Here is a 21,908-nt window from a genome sequence, read left to right on the forward strand (position 1 = left end):
TGCAGTGTTTCCTGTTTAAGTCTGGGACTCTTCTTACCCCACACTAATTCTCCAAATAATAATAATAATAATTTTTTATTTTTACAGCGCCAACATATTCCGCAGCACTTTACAATTTCAGGGGGAACTTATACAGACAATACAGAATAAGCATATCTCAAATCAAAAGGAGTGAGGGTCCTGCTCGCAAGCTTACAGTCTATGAGCTAAATCATTAAATAGTGATTTTATCCTGCGGAAACTGCTCGTTGGGATCCAGATGGGGGAATTATGCAGCACATATAACAGTTGCGGCATCACAATCATTTAGAGGAGGTTCACTCTGCCCACCACCGATAAATGTAACTTATTCCACGCTGTGATTTTAGTGCGCAGTCTTTGTAATAAAGGGCATATATTAAGCTCCTCAAATGTCGTCAATGGAAGAGCTATATGAATCCCTAAGTACTTAAATTTTTGGACCACCTTTAATTTGGTGAATAGTTCCACCTCCCCGGTACAGTCACCCTTTCCATCTATCGGCAGAACACACGACTTATCCCAGTTAATGAGTAGTCCCGATATCTGTCCAAATCCCTCAATTAGTGTCACTACATTTCTCAAGGCTTCCCCAGGATTTTCCAAAAATAGTAGAATATCGTCGGCATATAACGCGATCTTCTCCTCTGTTTTCCCATATACAAACCCCTTCACCTCCTGCGATCTTCTTATTTTGGCAGCTAATGGCTCCACAGCAAGGGCAAATAGCAGCGGGGACAATGGACACCCCTGTCTCGTACCTATAAACAGAGGGAAGCTTTCCAATAGTTTATTATTCACTTTAATTCTGACTGTTGGAGAGGAGTACAGCAATTTTACCCATGAGGTAAACACTGTCCGGAACCCAAAGTGACTCAGCACCGACCACAGGTAGTTTCATTCCACACTGTCAAAGGCTTTATGTGCATCTAGAGATACCACTACTCTCTTACCCACATTTTCAGCTGGAATTTGCATGTTTAAGTACAGCCTCCTTAAATTGACAGCAGTGGATTTATTTGGCATGAAGCCAGATTGGTCCGAGTGGACTACCTTGTCTATTACCCGGATTAGTCTGTTCGCCAGAGCCTTGGCCAGTATTTTGATATCTGCAGTTAAAAGTGATATTGGTCTAAATGACTCTGGCAGCTGTGGATCTTTTTCAGCCTTGGGAATGACCACAACAATGGCCTCCCTCATAGATGCGGGTAACACTCCCCTCTCCAACGCTTCATCAAATACCCCTAACAATTTAGTTATTATGTCCTCATTGAGGTTTTTGTATACTTCAGCTGGGATGCCGTCTGCTCCCAGTGCCCTGTCCCCCGCCATGGATGCCAAAGCCTCTCCCAATTCCTCTGCTGAAAGCGGTTCGTCTAGCTGTTCTCTGTCTTCGTTGCTTAACTTAGGTAGGTGAGCCTCCCCTAGGAAAGCATCAATCTCCCCTTCTACCTGCTGCAACTGCAAGGAGTATAACTTCCTGTAAAATCCCCTAAAGACTTCCAAAATTTGCTCCCCCTGAGTAACTACACTGCCATTCTCTTGTTTTAATGCATATACATGTGCCGAGTCCCGCTGCGCAGAAGCCACCACTGAGAGCAGATGTCCTACTTTTTCACCCTCGGCATAGAAAGCTTCTTTTTGAAATGCCCTCAACCTTTCTGCCTTGTGCAAATGTAGTTTATTTACCTCTTCCTGAGCAGCCTTCATGCAGTTTTGCGTGTCCTGTGAATTCTGGTTACTCAGCGCTCCCTCCGCTGCCCTCAATTCTTCCATTACCGCTATATCCTTGTTTCTGGATGTAGTCTTATGCCTTGATATGTCTTTGAACAAAATCCCCCTTAGATATGCCTTCATAGTGTCCCAAACAATCTGTTGCTCTGCACTACCCTCCTTAAGCCTAAAAAATTCAGCGACCTCATCACCAATATTCCCCATGTCTAGGAGTTGCTGCCAAAAATGATGAATCTTCCATCCCAACCCCGAATTACTCCCCTGGTCCTCAATTTGTAGTAGCACCACTAGCGGACTGTGATCCGACACCACTCTTGGTAAATACTCCACCTCCTGTACCAAATTATCCATCCATTCATTTCCCAGGGCTACGTCTATACGGGACAAAGAGCCATATGTGGCCGAATAGCAGGAGTAGCAGTACTTATCCACATTTCGTACCTGCCATAGATCTGTCAAGGCTACTTCCTTTAAATAGTTACCAAATGCAGTCTCATTCCCCTTATTCCTCAACAAGGCATGTCTTCCCTTATCCCAGTGGTCATTGACAATATTGTTTACATCACCCACTATAAGCATAGGAACCCCTACCCATCTACCCGATATTTCTAGAATTTCCTGCATCTTTTTCCCAGAGTATGGCGGAGGGATATATACAGACACAATGCATAATAGTCTATTGAAAATCTTACACACTGCAAATACATATTGACCATCTTTGTCTATTGACACCTCTACCTCTACAAATGGCATGCTTGAGTGTACCAGTATTGACACCCCTCTAGCATAGGCTGAGAATGTCGAGTGATACGCCTTCCTCACCCATCTCTTCTGTAGCACAGATATTTTTTCACTAATCAGGTGTGTTTCCTGAAGGCATATCATCGAGGGCCTCTGTTGCATAATATATTGCAGTATTGCTGTTCGTCTCGTGTTGTTAGATAGGCCTCTAACATTCCAGCTCAAAATTTTAACTCTTCCTCCCATCATAATCAGTGATATCAGTATTCCACCCCCCCATTGGTCTCCATCCCCCCCAGTACCCTCCCTTCTCTAACACCTACTGCCCCCCCGATTCCCCATTTTAAAAACTCAACTTAAAGTACCCCTCGAACTTCCCTAACCCTTTCCCCACAGGAACTTTATCAACCTTTTGTTTTAATACCTATACCACACTCTCTATACGAGAAAGGAGAACGCCTTTCCACAACCTAGCAATTATTAGGGTCTGAGATTTCGGACACTTTACTATTCTTCTAGTTAACTCTCCACCTCTTTGTTTCTCCTGCCCACCGATGACAGAATAAAATGCCAGTTGCGCCGCCGAACACAACTATTATAAACATTTTCGTCCCGCAGTACCAAACGACAGTAATCCTATAACCATTCAAATTTTACAATCTTAATAAAAATTAACCCTCGAACAACCAGAGCCTTCTTCAACGGGCCCCATCTACTCTGATACGTTTGCCATTCTGATCCAGTCAAATTGTCGCATCCTCAGGGGTCTGAAAAAAGTGTACCCCTCCCAGAGCCACCACCCTTAATTTGGCCGGATATAACACTGAGTAAGTCAAACCCAGTCCCCGTAGTCTCTTCTTGACCTCTCTGAATTTCATTCTGAGCTTTTGAACTGCCGCGGAATAGTCCGGGTATATAGATATCCAGTTGCCATCAATAGTTAAGTCTACCATGTCTCTGGCCCTTCCAAGTAGGAGATTGCGGTCCCGGTAGTTTAGGATTTTTGCCAGGATAGATCTCGGGGCCGACCCTGGGGTTAAGGGTCTTGATGGTACTCGATGAGCCCTCTCCACTGCGAACAATTTTGTAAGGCAGTCTCCTCCCACTTTGGTTTTCAGCCATGATTTGATATAATCTGTGGGGTTGTTCCCTTCTACCTTTCAGGCACTCCAATTATTCTTAGATTGTTCCTACGGGAACGGTTTTCAAGATTGTCTGTTTTAAATTCCAGCTCCAAAATGCTCTGGACATATTTTTTCTCCCTTTTTAACAGTTCAGCAATCTGATCTTCAGCACTGCCTACACGCTCCTCTACCGCCTCCGTCCACTCCTCAGCTTTCTCCATGGCAGTGCGGAAATTAGCCATTTCACCCTTTAAGCCATCAACCTACAGGGTCAGCGCTGTAAGTGCAGATTTGCAAAATGTCACTACTGAGAATACATCCTTCAGTGTTGGTTCATTCATAGCTGCTTAGCATGAGTCTACAGGCTGTTCACTGTGTGCAGGGGCTTGTGAGGTTGCAGCAGTGGGGGATGTGCCACACTTATCCTGTGACTTAGCACGCATGGGGGTCCGCTGAGTAATGGGGTTGTACTGTGCCTGGGACTGCTCTCCGTTCAACTCCCATGTGTCGTCTACACCTCCAGCCTCCTCACCTCCAGCTCCCTGCTGCTGCCTCTGCTCCCTCCACTCTGGAAAACTTCTCCAGCTTGGAGATCACCTCCATCTTCCTGTATGAAGCACTTGCCTTGGCCGCCTCCTGCTCTGCTGATTCAGCTCCATCTTGGGTCCGGGTACTCCCCTCTGTCCCCAGCTCTTTCTGCCTCCTGCGAGTCATCTGGATCTCGGATGTAACCTCCGGCAGGTTCCTCAGGCTCACCGCAATTTCAGTTTTGCAACCCAAACCAGAACAGAAGGGTCTGGTGTTGCTTCCCATTCCACAAACGTTTGCATGCTAATTGCGTGAGGTCACGTTCACACATTCAGTATTTGGTCAGTATTTTACATCCGTATTTGTAAGGCAAAACCAGGAGTGGGTGAAAAATACAGAAGTGGTGAAGTGTTTCTATTATACTTTTCCTCTGATTGCTCCAATCGTGGTTTTGGCTTACAAATACTGATGTAAAAAACTGACCAAATACTGAATGTGTGAACGTGGTCGAATTCTCTGTTGAGGAGACTCCTGCACAGGTTTTACTTAGCACCCAAAAGCAAAGGAGTTGGAGCTAACCATGGCTGGGACCCCCTCTCTTCAAGACAGCTATATAATCTACCTCTATGGTGTGTCCCAGGACAAACAGATGAACACCAGTTTACAGAAATTACATTTAGATATGTTCAACAGCATAAGCTGTAAGTAAGCTATAAACCAATCAGTTATACACCGGAGTGAACGATTCAGTGACATAGATTTCTCCAAAATTAAATGTCACTGAAATATTTAAACTGCAGCTTAACAAGAAGATGAATGCATTCACAGCGACAAAGCCAGTCTGCCGCTTTACACGGCCATAAATCAACTTCTTCTTGACAGACTTCCTAAAATAAATATTACTGTTTAATTATAATAGAAATACATACCGACGGCTTCAGATAATCCATAGACTTTCTGGTTATAAGCATCCGTCTTATCCCAAATGAAGGTGTATGAAAGACTAGGAGAGGCTGGAAACCATTTCTGGAAAAGTCTTCCAACAACCGCCACCATAAGATGAACTTTCATTAAATTGAACGGTATTACAGAGTGGGTCATTGTAATTTTTAGAACGGATTTGTATCCTGCCGCCCTTGAACTTAAATAAGAGAGTTTTAAATCCGTCCCCGGGATGGTTGTTTCTTCATGAAGCACCTGATATAAAAAGGACAAAATGTCTGATATTAGACTACAGTTTAGCAATATAAGTATGTGATACCATATTAAACATATCATTTTAAATTATATATATATATATATATATATATATATATATATATATATATACTAAACGTACAAATCTAGTATTATACTATGTGATGAAGCACGTAAGTGAAGCAACACTTCACTTCCGGTACCTAAAATCTCCTTTCTAAATATCTATCTTTACACCCTAACCACTTTTGTAATTAGCTTTACTGATGATGATTCATTTGACACAACCCTGAAGTCATCAGGGAGCAGTGATAGAAGCAGTGAGTGACATCAGTGCCGACCCCTGATGATGGATCTTATGAGGGGTGTGCTAGAAGCTGTGGGGCGGCGCTGGTGTCGCTCATTGCTTCTACCTGTGTCCCCTGATGACGTCAAGTGTCACAGTTAGAAGCAGCGGCAACGGAGATAGAGGGAAAGTGTTGGTGCTGCATTCACTTTTCCCACAGATTTTATCACCATGGATCCAGGACATCTTCAGAGGACAGCGATGCAAGAAACTGTAGTGAGTGCAGCACCGCCCCCTGATGACGTCCTCTTCCAGGAGAGGTGATAGACACTGCAGGGAAGTGAGTGCAGCCCCAGCCTCCTGTGACATCCTGTTTGAGACTCTTATCAAACGAAACATCACAGGAAGTGCAGTAAATAAACACATTTAGGGATTAGCCAGATAGGGAAAAGTGTAGGGAAGTTTATAATAAAGCTCATTACAAAAGGGGTTAGGGTGTAAAGATTAAAAGGACATTTTAGGCACCAGACCACTCCTTTAATACCTTCATTACTTAGCAAATAAAGGCTACACTATAGGCTTTCATGTATATGTATTACATTTTTGAGTGCAGTTTAGTATTTCATAGACTCGATGGTTTATACTTACGATTTAATGTAGGCATAAACCATAACTGTAACTTTTTTGATTGTAAAGTGCTACAGAATATGTTGCTGTTATATGAATACAATTATTATTATTAATAATAATTATATTATAAGCAATGTATTTACAAAGATGCTCAATTCAAAAGAAAGATGAGGTTCATAGTTAAAAGTATGATTTAATCCAATTTGCTATTCACATAGATACAGCAAAGGTTATCATGATTCACAAAGCACTATGTAGATAACTCGGCACTGAAGGTTACATCTCCTAAGGAGTCTATCAGCACAAAATGACTGTTCAAACAAAACATAGGCGCTCGGTGCACCCTTGGAGTGGTCAAACAGTTCAATGCAGCTTACTATTTTTTTGATTTCTAGCTACAATAAGGTTAGAACTGTCAATCAAAGAAGAGGAGGATGGAGATAGATGGAAACCGAGTAGGTGGGAAGGTGCACTCAACTGCTTGACCACGCCAAGGATACACTGAACACATGTGCTTGGTTTGAACAGTCTTTTTGCACTGACAGAAGAGGAATAAAATAAATTAATATTGCAGAATATCAACTCGAATTGTCATAATGTTGTCTTATCCGAGTCAAGATAAACTACTTTTCTTGAGCTATCTATCACATATCTCTCTCTATCCATCTATCTCATATCCATCTATCTATCTACCTATCTATCTACCCATCTATCTATCGTTATCTATCTCTTTCTCTGTCTCTCTCTATCTATCTCTATATATCTCTATCTATCTATATATCTATCTCTCTATCTCATATCTATCTATCTATGTTTTATTCTTCTATCTATCTATAGTGTCACTATCGTTACGTTGGATTGTAGTGGGTGTAATGCCGGTACGTATGCCTCGTTGCATCACTTACCATCTAAATTACATAAACAGGAAAGGACCCTTGAACTGTTCGGTTCTGGGGCAGGTTTATAATATGTACATAATTAAGAATTGTGTCTGCCTCGGCTGATTCTTTGTTCAGCAGCCATTTTTTCTGACAAGTTCAATATCAAGGAACGTACTACTGTGACTCATCACTGTAAATTATGCCAAATGATTTTAGCTAACTGAACAACTTATCTCTTCTATAAAGCTGTCGGTTTTGATGATGTTCCCATGTATTTGATATATGTGTTCGTTATATTATCAAACTAGGCTGGGTTACTTATTGCTTTTCTTTGCTTCATGTAGAGGATACGTAAAAGGCTCCCACACATTGTTCACTCTGTTATCGCTGCTCTGTTGCAAACGGTTTGGCTTTTCCAAATGGGAAACCGACAGACATTTTAACTACAGTTTGATGATTGAAGGTTCTGTGCAGTCATTAGTCATGGAGATTTCAGACTTTTACGTACTCAGATCTGGCAACTAAAGCAATCACCTTTATTTCACTTCGAGCCGCAATGACAGGATTACAATCTATAATAAGATTCCTACACAAAGAAGACTAGCATTTATAGTTGCTAAGCCACCAAGCACTGCTCGCTTGATATCCATAGCCAAGTGCACAAAATAAGAATTGGGAGGGTTCCCATGGGAGAGCTTTCAAACATTCCTTTTTATTGGAATATTTTGGCAGGAAGAGTGTGCTTTCCTATGTCATTCGCACATTTTATTACCTAGCGTTTTCATTTGTCAGGTTTTCATCTCACTGTCGGATCTTAAATAAAACAGCTGCTTGTAATCTGACGATTTCCCCTACAGTTGTCTTATAAAAATCCAGATACATACAGCGACAGCCTACCATTCTGCGACTATACTTTTACTTTTGCGCAAAAGAGAAAACTAAAGTTGGTATGTAGGTTTTTTTTAATTACAGTATCTAAACCCTGTCCAAACCCATTCCTGAGTATAAAACGAACCTACATGAGTATAAGGAGCTATAGATAAGGGGCCAAAATGCACCAATAAATTCAAGAATACCTATGTAGAAATATGCAAGGCTCAAAAATCAATGAAAAATATATCCTTTATTGGATAACATAAAATTTAAAAACACACAAAAGTCAGACAAATAAAATACTAAAGGTAGGTAAGTGATAAAAAAACCTCCTTTGTGTGAATATTACAAATCAATACAGAGTTATATTGTTTGTAATCACAGTATTGAAGATGGATACTCAAAAGGCACAAGCCAAATAGCCAGTGCTGTGTAAGTAAGGACCCTTAAAGGTACATACAGATAAACAGGGAGAGTGATGACACATGAAAGTTCACATAATAATAATAATAATAATGCACAGTGGCATAAGGTACACTTTACCTATAAAAGAAAATGCACCAGACATGTGTTTCGCCTCAAGCTCAATCAAGGAGTTATGTTTTTAAATATTATGTTATGCTATAAAGAATATATATTTTATTGATTTTGAGCCTTGCACAATTCTAAATAGAATTTAGATAATGGATATAAAAGGTGAATATCACATAAGACTATGACAGTGACTCAGTGAAAATGGTTTACTACATAAAATTCAGTAGAATGAAAAGGAGAAAAAATACGGCAATAAGCCTACAACAATAATGGTTTAACAAGAGGAACTGTATTGAATAAAGACAATATAGGTCAAAACATGAATACAACAGGCATCAGTAACAACAGGAGAGGACATATAGTGAAGTATATACTGATACATAGAATGATGTGCAAGGGCAGTGATAAATTAACAAGGAAAAATATGATCAAGAGTGGTACGAAAAATATAACCAAGAGTATGGACTAAGTATTGTGCCAAAACGAGAGTCGGGGCTGGCGTCATTCCAGCAGGAGAGGACTGTAATTGGTATGTGTATATTTGTATGCTTGTACAGTACAGACCAAAAGTTTGGACACACCTTCTCATTTAAAGATTTTTCTGTATTATCATGACTATGAAAATTGTACATTCACAATGAAGGCATCAAAACTATGAATTAACACATGAGGAATTATATACTTAATAAAAAAGTGTGAAACTGAAAATATGTCTTATATTCTAGGTTCTTCAAAGTAGCCACCTTTTGCTCTGATGACTGCTTTGCACACTCTTGGCATTCTCTTGATGAGCTTCAAGAGGTAGTGTGCATTGTGTGTCTGTGTGTGCCAGTTAAGGATCGAGAACAGAAAAAGGAGAAGAGAACTGTCTGAGGACTGGAGAACAAAAATTGTTGAACAATATCAACAATCTCAAGGTTACAAGTCCATCTCCAAGAAGTTTACAAGCCAAGGCACTATAGCTATTCTCCCTGGACGTTGACGGCAGAGAACAATTGATGAAAGGTTGCCACGTAGGATAGCCCGGATGGTGGATAAGCATCCCCAATCAAGTTCCAAAAAAATTCAATCTGTCCTGCAGGCTCAAGGTGCCTCAGTGTCAAGGGGAACTATCCGTCGACATTTGAAAGAAATGTAACGCTGTGGCAGGAGACCCAGGAGGATCCCATTGCTGACACAGAGACATAAAAAAGCTAGATTGTAGTTTGCCAAAATGTATGTGAGTAACCCAAAATCCATCTGGAAAAGCGTCTTGTGGAAAGATGAGACCAAGATAAAGCTTTTTGGTAAAGCACATCTTTCTACAATGAGTAAACATAGGAAAAAGGATCAGTACTTGAATAAAATTTTCATTTATTTCATCTGTTAAAAACAGGGATATCCATGATTAAAAAAATACAGAGTGATTTTCATGCTCATTGCACACTGCTGGTAGACAGCATGGATTGAGGTACTTTTTATTGATGCAGCTACAAGGCACGGTGAGGCTTTTCATGTTTTCTATATTTTTTCTATGGACTTTATTTCATATCATTGTACAGTTTACCTAAAATGGAATGAGGCCTACAAAGAAAAGCAGACAGTACATACAAGCAAATATGGTGGAGGTTCAAAGATGTTTTGGGGTTGTTTTGCTGCCTCTGGCACTGGATGGCTTTACTGTGTGCAAGGTATCATGAAATCTGAAGATTACCAATGGATTTTGGGTCGCAATGTAGTGTTTAGTGTCAGAAAGCTGAGTTTGTGTCCCAGGTCATGGGTCTTCCAGCAGAACAATGACCCCAAACAGACTTCAAGAAGCACACAGAAATGGATGGAAACAAGATCTAAATCCCATTGAACACCTGTGGCAAGATCTTAAAATTTCTGTTGGGAGAAGACACCCTTCAATTATGAGACCTGGAGCAGTTTGCAAAGGAACAGTGGTCCAAAATTCCAGCTGAGAGGTGTAAGAAGCTTGTTGACGGTTATAGGAAGCGATTAATTGCAGTTATTTATTCCAATGGGTCTGCAATCAAATATTAAATTGAGGGTGCCAACAATTTTGTCCTGCCCATTTTTGGGGTTTTGTGTGAAATTATGTCCAATTTGCCTTTTTTTCTCAGTTTTTTTGTGTTGTTCCAATACACACAAAGGAAATAAACATGTGTTTAACAAAACATGTGTAATTGCAATAATTTTCTGGGAGAAACACTTCATTTTCTGGAACAATTTCAAGGGTGCCAACACTTTCGTCCATGACTGTTGTTGGAACTGAGTGTAGCATTTGCATAATTATTTTTTTTCATGAGAAGAATTTCCCAGGATATTTGATTTATGTCTTTTGCCATGTTCTGTGCAATTGCTATCCATAAGGTCAATGTTCTCCTGAATGGCAGACTTCCCTGGCAGGTGACTGGTAAGTAAAACTTTTTGTGCTATCAATGCCTCTCCCGATGCCTTTACAGGAAACAAGCAATATTTACTGATTACAGTGCACAAGACTACATTACGGCCAAGTATAGCTAGCGTGATGGGAATCGCAGTACCCAAAGGCCTACTCAGACAATACCACCCATTATGTCATTAGATGCTACTGGTCAGTAGCCAAGTCTTCTTTTACTTTCAGTGCTGGCAGTTCTTTAAACCCGCATTAACCCATAGTAATGAAACAGCAATTAGCTTTAATCAACCAAATACTATAGAAGGGTAGGTTGGTTGGTTGCCATTGGATTGAACTTTTTTTTAACACACATTCCATGCAGGGAGAAAGGGTTTTAATGCATAGCTGAGGCTTGTGATGAGCTGCACATAGTTTTACATCTCCGCAGTATCTTTGACTTTGTTGTATTTATGTTTTAAGAATCTTTGAAATAGAAGATTGAGTTTTTATTTTTCCTGTGATCTTTCTACAAAATGGAATAAAAGAATTTGCTCACAGACAGGGTGCACTTTATGAACAGTCAAGCGTGCTGAGTGCGAGTATGTGTTCACGAGCCCTGGCTTATCATTGGCTGAGATCAGTCACATGAGCAGGTTCGGTAATGAGAGCCGGATTTCACTTGTAAACTGTCCCGGTGTATGGCATAGAACTGTCACAGTTTGACTGCTTCTTTTGAAGACAGATCGTATGTCCTGAAAGCAATAACTATAGACGCGGGAATGAAAGCTGTCTCAAGTCTGTGAAAACTCCAAACAGAAATTACAGCCTTTCAGATTGTTCTTTTACAGTATACTTAAAAGAGGTAAAGACCATACAAGCATCAAAAAAAGGAAAACTGAGAATATAGATAGATGAAAGTGTTATTACCATGTACCATGTGTAGTAATACAGCTATTTTGTGTACATATGAGACAAAAAGTCATTATAATCAACAGCGCCTGGATTCTCTTCTATTACTGAAGCTATGTTAAAGGCCCACATGCTGGCTTGGACTGACCCACCGGGGCACTTGACTACACCATATGCGGTTGTTCTATGTATGTGACCATGGGATGTTAATCAGAGTGTGCCTAGTTATAGTTTTATTGTGCAGATATGTAGCTGCATAAACATTGTGATTTACAGAAGAGCTTTTCAGTTTGCCATTCAGTCGACATTCCAATCATTGCAGTTAAACGTAAAAAGCAGGATGACTAATAAAACATATAAATGTATACTCAGTGGCATACTCAAGGAACCCATGAGTTGGAGGACCCCTAGCAGCCTCTGAACCCCTCCTTCCCCTGCTTGGTGCCATTCTTTTAATGGTATCTGCATCCTGGATGTAGATACATTTGAAAATTGTCTCTTCAGAGAGGAAGAGGACAAGAACTCTAGTGCCACCTAAAGGAAGTAGCAATCCTAAAAGTCAATAGTGACCCTTTAACGAGCCTTATCACATGACTTAGGATATAAGCCAGAACCAGAAACTCAATTTGTAGACACTGTGTTTCGGGGTACTGTCCCTCGTCAGTGCAAAGTGTGAGTTCTGGTTTGGCTAGGTGAGGGGCGTAAGACCGGTATCTAAGGGGTAACATTTCTCCTGTTCACTTCTAGGATTGCTACTTCCTGTAGGTGGCACTAGAGTTCTTGTCCTCTTCCTCTCTGAAGAGACAATTTGCATATTTCCCAGAGGAGCACTGTGGCTTTAAAAGTCTCCTCACCGTGACATGCTTAACATGTCACTCTCTGCAAAAAGAAATGTTACCCCTTCGATACCGATACAGTTGAAGATAATGATGGACCAGGGAGCTGTCAGCTCCCTGTTCTATCCTGTTCAATCATTCTCCCTGAGTGTCTGAGCTCTGATGTCTTAGCGGTGTGAGTGCAAAGACGCTATTACATCACGCCATTATCTTGTGTGGAGGGCTGAAGGGGTCATTATACTGTGTTGAGGGCTGTTGGAGGGGGCATTATAATGTGTTTTGAGACTCTGGGGGCAATTATACTTTGTTGTGGGACAGTGGGGCCCATCATACTGTGTTATGGGACTGTGATTTTCACATATTAAAAAATAAACAACTAAATTACAAAGCTTCTCCTGTACATTATAATGTTGATCACGAACAGCACACAGATTGCAGATTAATGGCATCCATGTGCTGTCTGTGATTTTTACAGCCCCATGGACTTTTGTTGGTAATTTTGATCCAAGACACAGATCTAGGACGACATTTCTCCATGCATTTTTTTTAAAAAATGCGGACATGTAAATAGCTCCATAGGTTATGAGTACGTGTTTTATCCATGAAAACCAAGGATAGAACGCTTATGTGAAAAATGGGTGTCTGAATAAGGCCTTATGGTGCATCTCAGTAACAAAGTAGCTTCATTCATGCTGTGTAATTCTGAAGCAGTTTCTAATACACACTTTATTTCAAATAAAATAATTCCTTGTATTAGTTCTACGAAGCAAGTTATTTGTAATACGTGTTCTAAATACTAATATAACATGCGGCACTATTGCATTGAACAAGGCACTGCTGTTATGTTATCTGATGATTAAAAAAGATAATTAGCATATAACAGTAATGCAATTATCTTCAGCGATGACAGCAGCTACCAATTGTTATATTGGTGTGTGCTAAATCTGTAACTATGTTTTACCTGCACTGACAGCTATGAATTGTATTAGGAAACACTTTAACAAAGAATCATATGACACAAAAGAAGCCCCCGCGCTGTTATGTGTTATGGGAGTGACAGCGCTAATCTACAAATCTAAAAGTTAAACTTCAAATGTGCTCTATTTCCTAAGTTCAAATGATGGCATCATACATGTTGATTTATTATGTAAGGCGGGCCATAGACATTAGATGGTTGTTGGCCAAACAATGCATCGACCGATTGTTTGGCCAACAGCCATATCAGACGACTTTGCCATACACAGGAGCACTCGTTTTGATTCCACTATGAGAAAGCCTACTTGTGGCTTATCTCTGGAAGAACAAGGCAATGGCCAGTCTGAAATTGAACATGCACGATCGACATCTCCCCCAACAAGTTAGCCGACGCCCCCATACACTTTAGACTAGTGGTCTCTAATCATTCCTACCTATAGAGCCACATTCAGTTGTGAGAGAGGGTCTCAAGCCCCATGCAGAGCTCCCCAGAGCAGTGACATTCAGGTCCAGCCTCCCCCCACAATAGTAATACCCAGAGCCACTCAATACCAGTATAATGATAGCCAAAGATTTCCCATAGAAATCACACTAAGGCAGTATACTTACATACAGGGGATCCCATCTTACCCCCATTAAATATTCTCACATCAGGCACTCCCACCACATTATTGCATACAACTTCAAGCAAGTCTATAACTGGCAGTTTCATCCTATCTGCAGCTTACCATAATTATCTCCCAAACCCAAAGGCCAGTATACAGTGGCAAAATTTGGTCACCCCTGGTCAAAATTATTGTTATTGTGAACAATTAAGCACGTTGAAGATGAAATGATCTCTATAAGGCCTAACATTATAGATGACACATTTCCTTTTTATTTTAGGAATAAAATTAAATATATTTTTATCTTTTATATTTTAAAAATTACAAAAAGGAAAACGGGCTGATGCAAAAGTTTGGACACCCTGCATGATTAGTACCTAGTAGCACTCTCTTTTGAAAGTATCACAGCTTGTAAACACTTTTTGCAGTCAGACAAGTCTTTCACTTGTTTGAGGGATTTTCATCCGTTCTAACTTGGAAAATTCTTCCACGTCTGTGAGATTCCTCGGTCGTCTTGCATGCACTGCTATTTTGAGGTCTAGCCACAGGTTTTCAATGATGTTCAGATCAGGATACTGTAAGGCCCATTGTAAAGCCCTCAGCTTGCGCCTTTTGAGGTAGTCTATTGTGGATATTGACATGAGTTTAGGATCGTAATCCATTTGTAGAAGCCATCTTCTTTTCAACTTCATCTTTTCTACAGATGGTGTTATGTTTGCATCAAGAATTAGTTGAAATTTCATGGAATCCATTCTTCCCTCTACTCGTGAAATGTTCCCCATGCCATTGGCTGCAATAAAACCTCAAGACATGATTGATCCATCCCCATGCTTAATGGTTGGCGAGAGTTTCTTTTCCTGAAATTCTGTGCCCTTTTTTTCTCCACACATACCTTTGATCATTGTAGCCAATGAGATCTATTTTAACCTCATCAGCCCACAGGACTTGTTTCCAAAATGCATCAGCTTGTTTAGATGTTCTTTTGCATACTTCTGATACTGAATTTTATGGTCAGGATGCAGGAGAGGTTTTCTTCTGATGACTCTTCCATGAAGTCCGTATTTGTGCAGGTGTCTCTGAACAGTAGAACAGTGTACCACAACTCCAGAGTCTGCTAAATCTTTTTGAAGGTCTTTTGCAGTCAAGTGGATGGTCTGATTTGCCTTTCCAGACCCTATCTTGACCTCCACTGTTCCTGTTAGTTGCCATTTCTTAATTACATTTTGAACAGAGGAAAGGGCAACTTGAAAACACTTTGCTATCTTCTTATAGCCTTCTCATGCTTTGTGGGCCTCCACCATTTTCATTTTCAGAGTGCTAGGCAGCTGCTTAGAATAACCTACGGCTGCTGTTTTGGCACAAGGTTAGAGAAGGTTGGGTTTTTATAAAGCTGGAAAATGTGCATCACCTGGCCTTTTCTAACGATGATAGTGAACTAGCCATAACCTTAACAGGCAAATTAAGGTCTGAAACCTTGGTCAAAGTTATCTGAATACACAAATCTCCAAGGGTGCCCAAACTTTTGCATCAGCCTTTTTCCCTTTTTATAATTCTTAAAATGAAAAAAAAATTACAATATACCATATTAATCGAACCATAAGATGCACCCCCCCCCCAAATTTGGAGGAAAACGGGGGGTGCGTCTTATAATCCGAACGTTACTTTACCGGGATAATTGCAGTGGTGGTGGAGCGGGATTGCAGGGCCCTCCATGCCCTCCCTCCTTCAGGAACGCGGTGATGGTGGCAGAGGCAGCAGAAGAAGTGGGATGCTTTTGGCGGTGAAGCAGTGAGGCAGAACATCTGGGGACGGGACCTGTGCCTGGCCGGGGCTGGTGTCAAGCTGTGAGTGGCGTAGGGCGGTGAAGCAGAGCGGCAGAGCGGCCTGTGCAGCTTTCCAGTGTGCGCAGTCATCTTTCCGAGGCTGTGATCTACAGGAAAATATCCGAGCCGGCGCATGCGCAGACCGGGAGTTCCGGCGGCCATTTTCCTGTACATCACAGGTTTAGGAAGATGGCCACGCAAACCGGAAACCCGCACACACCGCTCTGCCTCATTGCTCGACACCGCTCACAGCCCAGCACCAGCCCGGTATAGGCCCCGGCCTCAGCCACAGGCCCAAGCCCCAGCCCGGTACAGGCCCCGGCCTCAGCCACAGGCCCCGGCTTCAGCCACAGGCCCCGGCCCAAGCCCGGCTAAGGGCCTCAGACAGGCTAAGACCAACAGGCTAAGAGCGCCAGCCAGGCTAAGGGCCCCAGCAAGGCACAGGCCCCGGCCAGGCACAGGCCCCAGCCAGGCACAGGCCCCAGCCAGGCACCGACCACACAGCATCTCACCTCTTCTGCTGCAGCCGCAGGGTTTCTGAGGGAGGCAATGGAGGGCCCTGCGATCCTGCTCCACCACCTCCACAACTCCCCGCTGCTAGAGCACTGGCTCCTTGCATCCAGGGTCCGCAGCATTCCTCCACTTCCACCGGCTTCCTGAGGGACCCTCGCTCCACCACCCCCCTGGTAACATACCGTACCTATTCAGACACCCATCTTATAAAAAAATATTTTTTTCCTATTTTCCACCCCAAAATTTGGGGTGCATCTTATGGTCGGTGCGTCTTATAGTCCGAAAAATACGGTATATATTTTTTTGCTAAAATACAAAGGAAATGTGTCTTTAACTTCAGGCCCTTTAGAGATTATTTCATCTTCAACTTGCTTAACTGTTCACAATTGCAGTAATTTTGACCAGTTGTGCCAAACTTTTACATGCCACTGTATGTATTCAGAGCTGCTTTTCTGTGTGGGGAAACTCACAAAAATCATTATCTGTAGATCTGCTCTTCACAGCTGTTTGCTAGATCGAGTGTCAATACACCAAGCTGTCAGACAGCTGCAAGCCGCACATCGTGGATTCGCAAGCCACATGTGGCTACTGAGCAACAGGTCGAGGATCCCTGCTTTAGACCATCGGCTGAACCTATCAATATTAACAGGTTTGTTCAACATTAGTCTAATGTGTATGTGGTCCTTCAGATAAATATATGTTTAATGTATCAAAATAGAACCTGCATATGCATGTATGTGACAATGAGATTCCCAGATATTGCAGTCCTATGTTCTAGGAATAAAGGGAACATTTCAAATGGCAATCCAAGAGGCAATGGTAAATTGCTTACTACTGTGAAATCTCTTTGAAACGACCACCCAAAATTGCATTAATTGGACACACCTCTTAATAATTGAATTCAGGTTAAGTTTTGGCATTCAATCCTATTGAATCCTCATCCTCATACAGGTATATAAAATCCAGCCCCTAGCCATGCAGTCTGTCTATACAAAATTTAAGAAAACAATGGATCCTTGTAAAGAGATTGTTGAATTTGAGCATGGCACTGTTATAGGGCACTAATATTGTAACAAGTCAGATCATAACATTTCTTCAATTGTAAGCAGTCCAAAATCAACTATGAGTGGTATTATTGAAAAGTGGAAGCAATCAGAATCCACAGCAATACAATCACATAGTGGCAGACCAGGTTAACAAACAAACCAGGGTCTCCGAATTCCAAACCTCATTTGGCATTAAAATCAGCACAAACACTGAGCACTGGGACCTATATGACACAAGTTTCCATTGCCAAGCAGCTGAATACAAGCCTTAAGGCACCCGTATACATTTGACTAACGTCAGCTGAACCCACCAATATTAGTAGGCATAAACAACAGTCTCATGTGTAAGGGGGCCTCCCAACTCTTGCCCAACACATGATCAGTTTACGGACTGTCAATCCTTTTGTTCTCGGCCAGCTAAGTCGCTAACATAGGAGTCTGGCAGTGACTCTCTCATAGAGAGCCATATATGAGTCAAACACTCCTGTGTATGGAGGAGATGGGAAAGATAGCTACCAACCGAATTATCAGCTGACACCTATTCAATGTGTATGTGTATTTACATCAAGCACAATGCCAAACATCAGATGCAGTGGTGTAAAGCTGCCACCACTAGACAGTGGAAACATGTTTTGTAGAGTGATGAACCACACTCCTCTATCTGATGGATGAGTCTGGGTTTTGCGAATGCTAGGAGAACGTTACCTATGTGACTGCATGGTGCCAACTGTAAAGTTTGGTGGTGGAGGGATAATACTGCAGGGCTGTTTTTTAGTGTTTGACCTAGGATCCTTAGTTTCAAAGAAGGGAAATCTTACTGCTTCAGCACAACAAGACTTTTCGGACAATTGTATGATATCAACTAAAGTATGTGGGAATAGTTTAGTGAAGGTCCTTTTCTGTTCCAGAATGACTGGGCACCAGTGCAGAAAGTAAGGTCCATAAAGGCATGGTTGGGTGAGTTTGGTGTGGAAGTGCATGACTGGTCCAATCAGAGACCTAAACTCAACCTCATCGAACACTTTTGGGATGAATTAGAATGGAGATTTTAAGCCAGGCCGTCTCACCCAATATCAGTCTGACTTGACAAATTCTCTTCTGCATGAATAGGTAAAAATTCACATGGCGCACCACAAAATCTTGAAGAAAGTGTCACGCAAGGTGTGGGAAAGACTAAGTGCAACACGAAGGGAAGAGGAGGAAGCCCAAACACTAGGGAAAGGGAGAGTGGAGACCCCTAGGCAGATCTAATATCACCCTGCCTACCCTACCATTCCTATATAGGTTCCACACCTATCGCTGAGCAGGACCCTAAACCCTGGATGACACTAGAGCTTGTCCTTAGATAGGGAGGGGGAGGGGTGAGCACTGGTCAGGCCCCACTACAACCTAAAGACAACAAGATAGACAAACAAAGGGGATTAACTTAGCTTGAGCAGACACCAGAAGAGTAACGCCAACTGTCCTCCAAGGGCACCAGAGAAGAAGCTAGCCGACTGCTAGAGCTCCAAGCCTGTACATAGAACTATCAACAGTGGTTGCCTGGTGCAAACTGAGGGTTTCTAACTCCCATGCAAGGGTGTGTTAATCAGCAGCAGGAGGGAAGTCATCGCTGGGTCTTAAAGGAAGAAGGATTAAGAAGGTGTCTGCAATGCTAAGCGCAGTGACCTTTACAGCTAGATCCAGAGCGATTGTCTATTATACCTGACACACCCGAGACAGAAAGCCTTTCTAGAAGAGTGGAAGCTGTCATAGCTACAAAGGGAGGACCAACTCCATACAAATGCTTATCAATTTACAATGGGATATCATAAAGCTACTGTAGGTGGGATGTGGAGGTGTCTCAATACTTTGGCCCATATAATGTATATTCACATATATATTCACACATATATTCATCTTTTTTGAGAGCAGGAGTCGTTCCTCACTATCTTGGACCTGTGAATGCCCAAACAACATATGGTTTTAGCTATTATCAGAATGACCTTGGTGGACCCTTATCTATTTTCTGTCTTGTAACTAGGTAACAGACTGCAGTATATATTGGAGAGACCTATCTACTTCTATGCTGCAAAATGTTTAGAAATAAGAACAATATTATAGTATTGCAGAATAAATAGCAGTTTCCTAATTTAGCGTCATTAATTAAATCAAAATTCATGAGCCTGTCAAGGGTGTTGCTACTATGGCGTGACAATGTATTGAATTTGTATTGTGAGAAATGTCCTCAACAAAAGAGGAGGCAAGGGTAAATGAAAGCTGAAAACAATATGTTAGGGAATTGCTGCTTATAGAAGACACTTCTAGCTCCTATAAAGCAATTCCAGGACATTTTTATACTTTACATAATAGAGAAATAGAAAATAAAAGTAGAAAATGGTACCTGTGTTTCGGGAATTATAGGGCTGTCCTCAGGGGATGATCTAAAGAATGTCGACAGAGGAGATGATACTATAACAGGGTTTGGCCTGATAAAACCACTCAGATCACAACTAGGTATTTCATTCTGTTCCTTTTTCATCACCAGGGTGTCCATGACATAAAAAACGTTCCACGGGATCCAGACGGTGTGGTATTGTGTGAGGAACGGAGATCTTTCGAACATAAGTGTAAGCGATGCTCCGCCATTAGCAACCAGATCAAACCTGGGAGAAGAAACAGATCGCACTGAGGTTTACTATAATAAAATGGTGACGGTGATGCTAGCAAGCTTATCTGAGTACCAAAGAATCACGATGCAAATAAAAAGAAGCAGGGACACCAAACTGGCAGATGCGTTGCTCCTAATGATAGAAAACATTATGCAGCATGGTCTGCTGGGCCTAAAAAATATTGATTTATTTTCCTGTAGATGATAACTTTTATTGTATCAACATGAAAACCACATCAGACAAGTAGTTTGCAGGCCACAATGGTCCAACTTCATTCCATCGCATCTGGCAGAGGACTCCCAGAACCACAAGCATCTCAGCAAATTTTCTAATTTAGTACTTATCTGCTCCTATCATCCTAGTTCTAGCCTAGAGACATAAAAAAGGATGCGTTGCCATTATACCCAGGAACTAGCCAGGTTGCAGAATGGATTTGCAAACCTGAAGAATAGACCCTCATAAACAAGAGGCTGGGGACTATCAGACAGCCTGAGGGTGAGATTGTGATCATATATTTTGAACCAGGGATAACTCAGAGCTCACTAACAATGCTAAATTGAATACATGTATCAAAATGTGACATATAATTAAATACGGATGCAGAATCAATGATGTTGCGGAAGGAAATATCAAATATGTATATAAATGAATGGATAATTTTAAAACCATAACAATATTATGGGACCCAAAGGACTTATCTTTAACGTCACCAGAAAATAGGGCTTTGTATTCATGAATAATTACAATGTCAATTGAATTATTTTCTAACACTGTTGTTTATATGATATTTTTTATGTTTTCTGCATTGTTTTGTGCTGTTAAATGAATGGTGTTAATGCAAATTGTGAACTAATATACTCTGACAGATTTTTCTTTATGTGAAGTGGATATGTACTGGCAGAATAGCACACTTCTAGTAAAGCGGTACGGTACTCACCTTATAGGTAAAAATTTGAACTCAACACCAAAGGACTGGCTTAAATGCTTATTCACATTATGTTAGAGCCTTCCAATAAAAAAAGCTATTAATATCTGCACAACTGTAACACCATGCAGTCCAGTGATATCATGTCAACCTCCGGCAGTGTCATACAGCTTATGCTAAAAAACAACCCTATTCAATAACACTTCTATGAAAAAAGGTAGACTAAGGTTACAGGTCCAATGGAGGCCAAAAATATATTTTTTGGCATTAAGCTGGTGAATGGTGCCATATGGATACGTCTGACCACATTTGACCCATATCCCTTTGTATACACTAAACCTAGAGATCTAACATGGTGTGAACAGGCCCTAATGGGGTAGAAATAGACCTGTGTCCCACAAGCTAAAACGATTGGTGGCTGGGTATTCATGGTTCATTGGCAAGGGGGGTACACTGATACCTTTTACAGTGCTCACTTCAGCTGCTCCCTTTCTGGTTCTCCCTCTGAGAGCATTGGCGCTACTTGCTGCTGCCTGCCTATCCTTTCATCAGCTCCTCTCGGCCTCTCTCTTGTCCTTACATTTTACAAGACTTGCCTCATCCACTTTTGGTGTATCCACTGGCTTCTTCCCTTGCTCTCTTGAATTATTGTACTCGATCAGAAGGAGCCTAGACAGCTGGCTTCCCTGGTCAATATTTGGACTACTGACCACTATT

The 21,908-nt window shown here is 41.5% G+C and overlaps 1 protein-coding gene across 17 annotated transcripts in view; it reads right to left on the bottom strand.

The window, feature by feature from the left end:
* TENM3 (teneurin transmembrane protein 3) overlaps nucleotides 1–21,908 on the bottom strand; it is a 1,704,102-nt gene that overhangs the window by 116,800 nt on the left and 1,565,394 nt on the right. For all 17 annotated transcript variants that reach the window (XM_073643373.1, XM_073643362.1, XM_073643479.1 and 14 more), the window contains 2 exons: nucleotides 19,999–20,260; nucleotides 5,075–5,342 (listed from right to left, as the gene is read on the bottom strand). In XM_073643373.1, coding sequence (XP_073499474.1) covers nucleotides 5,075–5,342; nucleotides 19,999–20,260 — 530 coding nt within the window. The remainder of the gene's footprint in view (nucleotides 1–5,074; nucleotides 5,343–19,998; nucleotides 20,261–21,908) is intronic.

Source organism: Phyllobates terribilis, unplaced genomic scaffold (genome assembly GCF_046119375.1).
Source record: "Phyllobates terribilis strain yellow unplaced genomic scaffold, ASM4611937v1 Scaffold_1__5_contigs__length_1240528914, whole genome shotgun sequence".
In the NCBI taxonomy this organism is placed as follows: Eukaryota; Metazoa; Chordata; class Amphibia; order Anura; family Dendrobatidae; genus Phyllobates; species Phyllobates terribilis.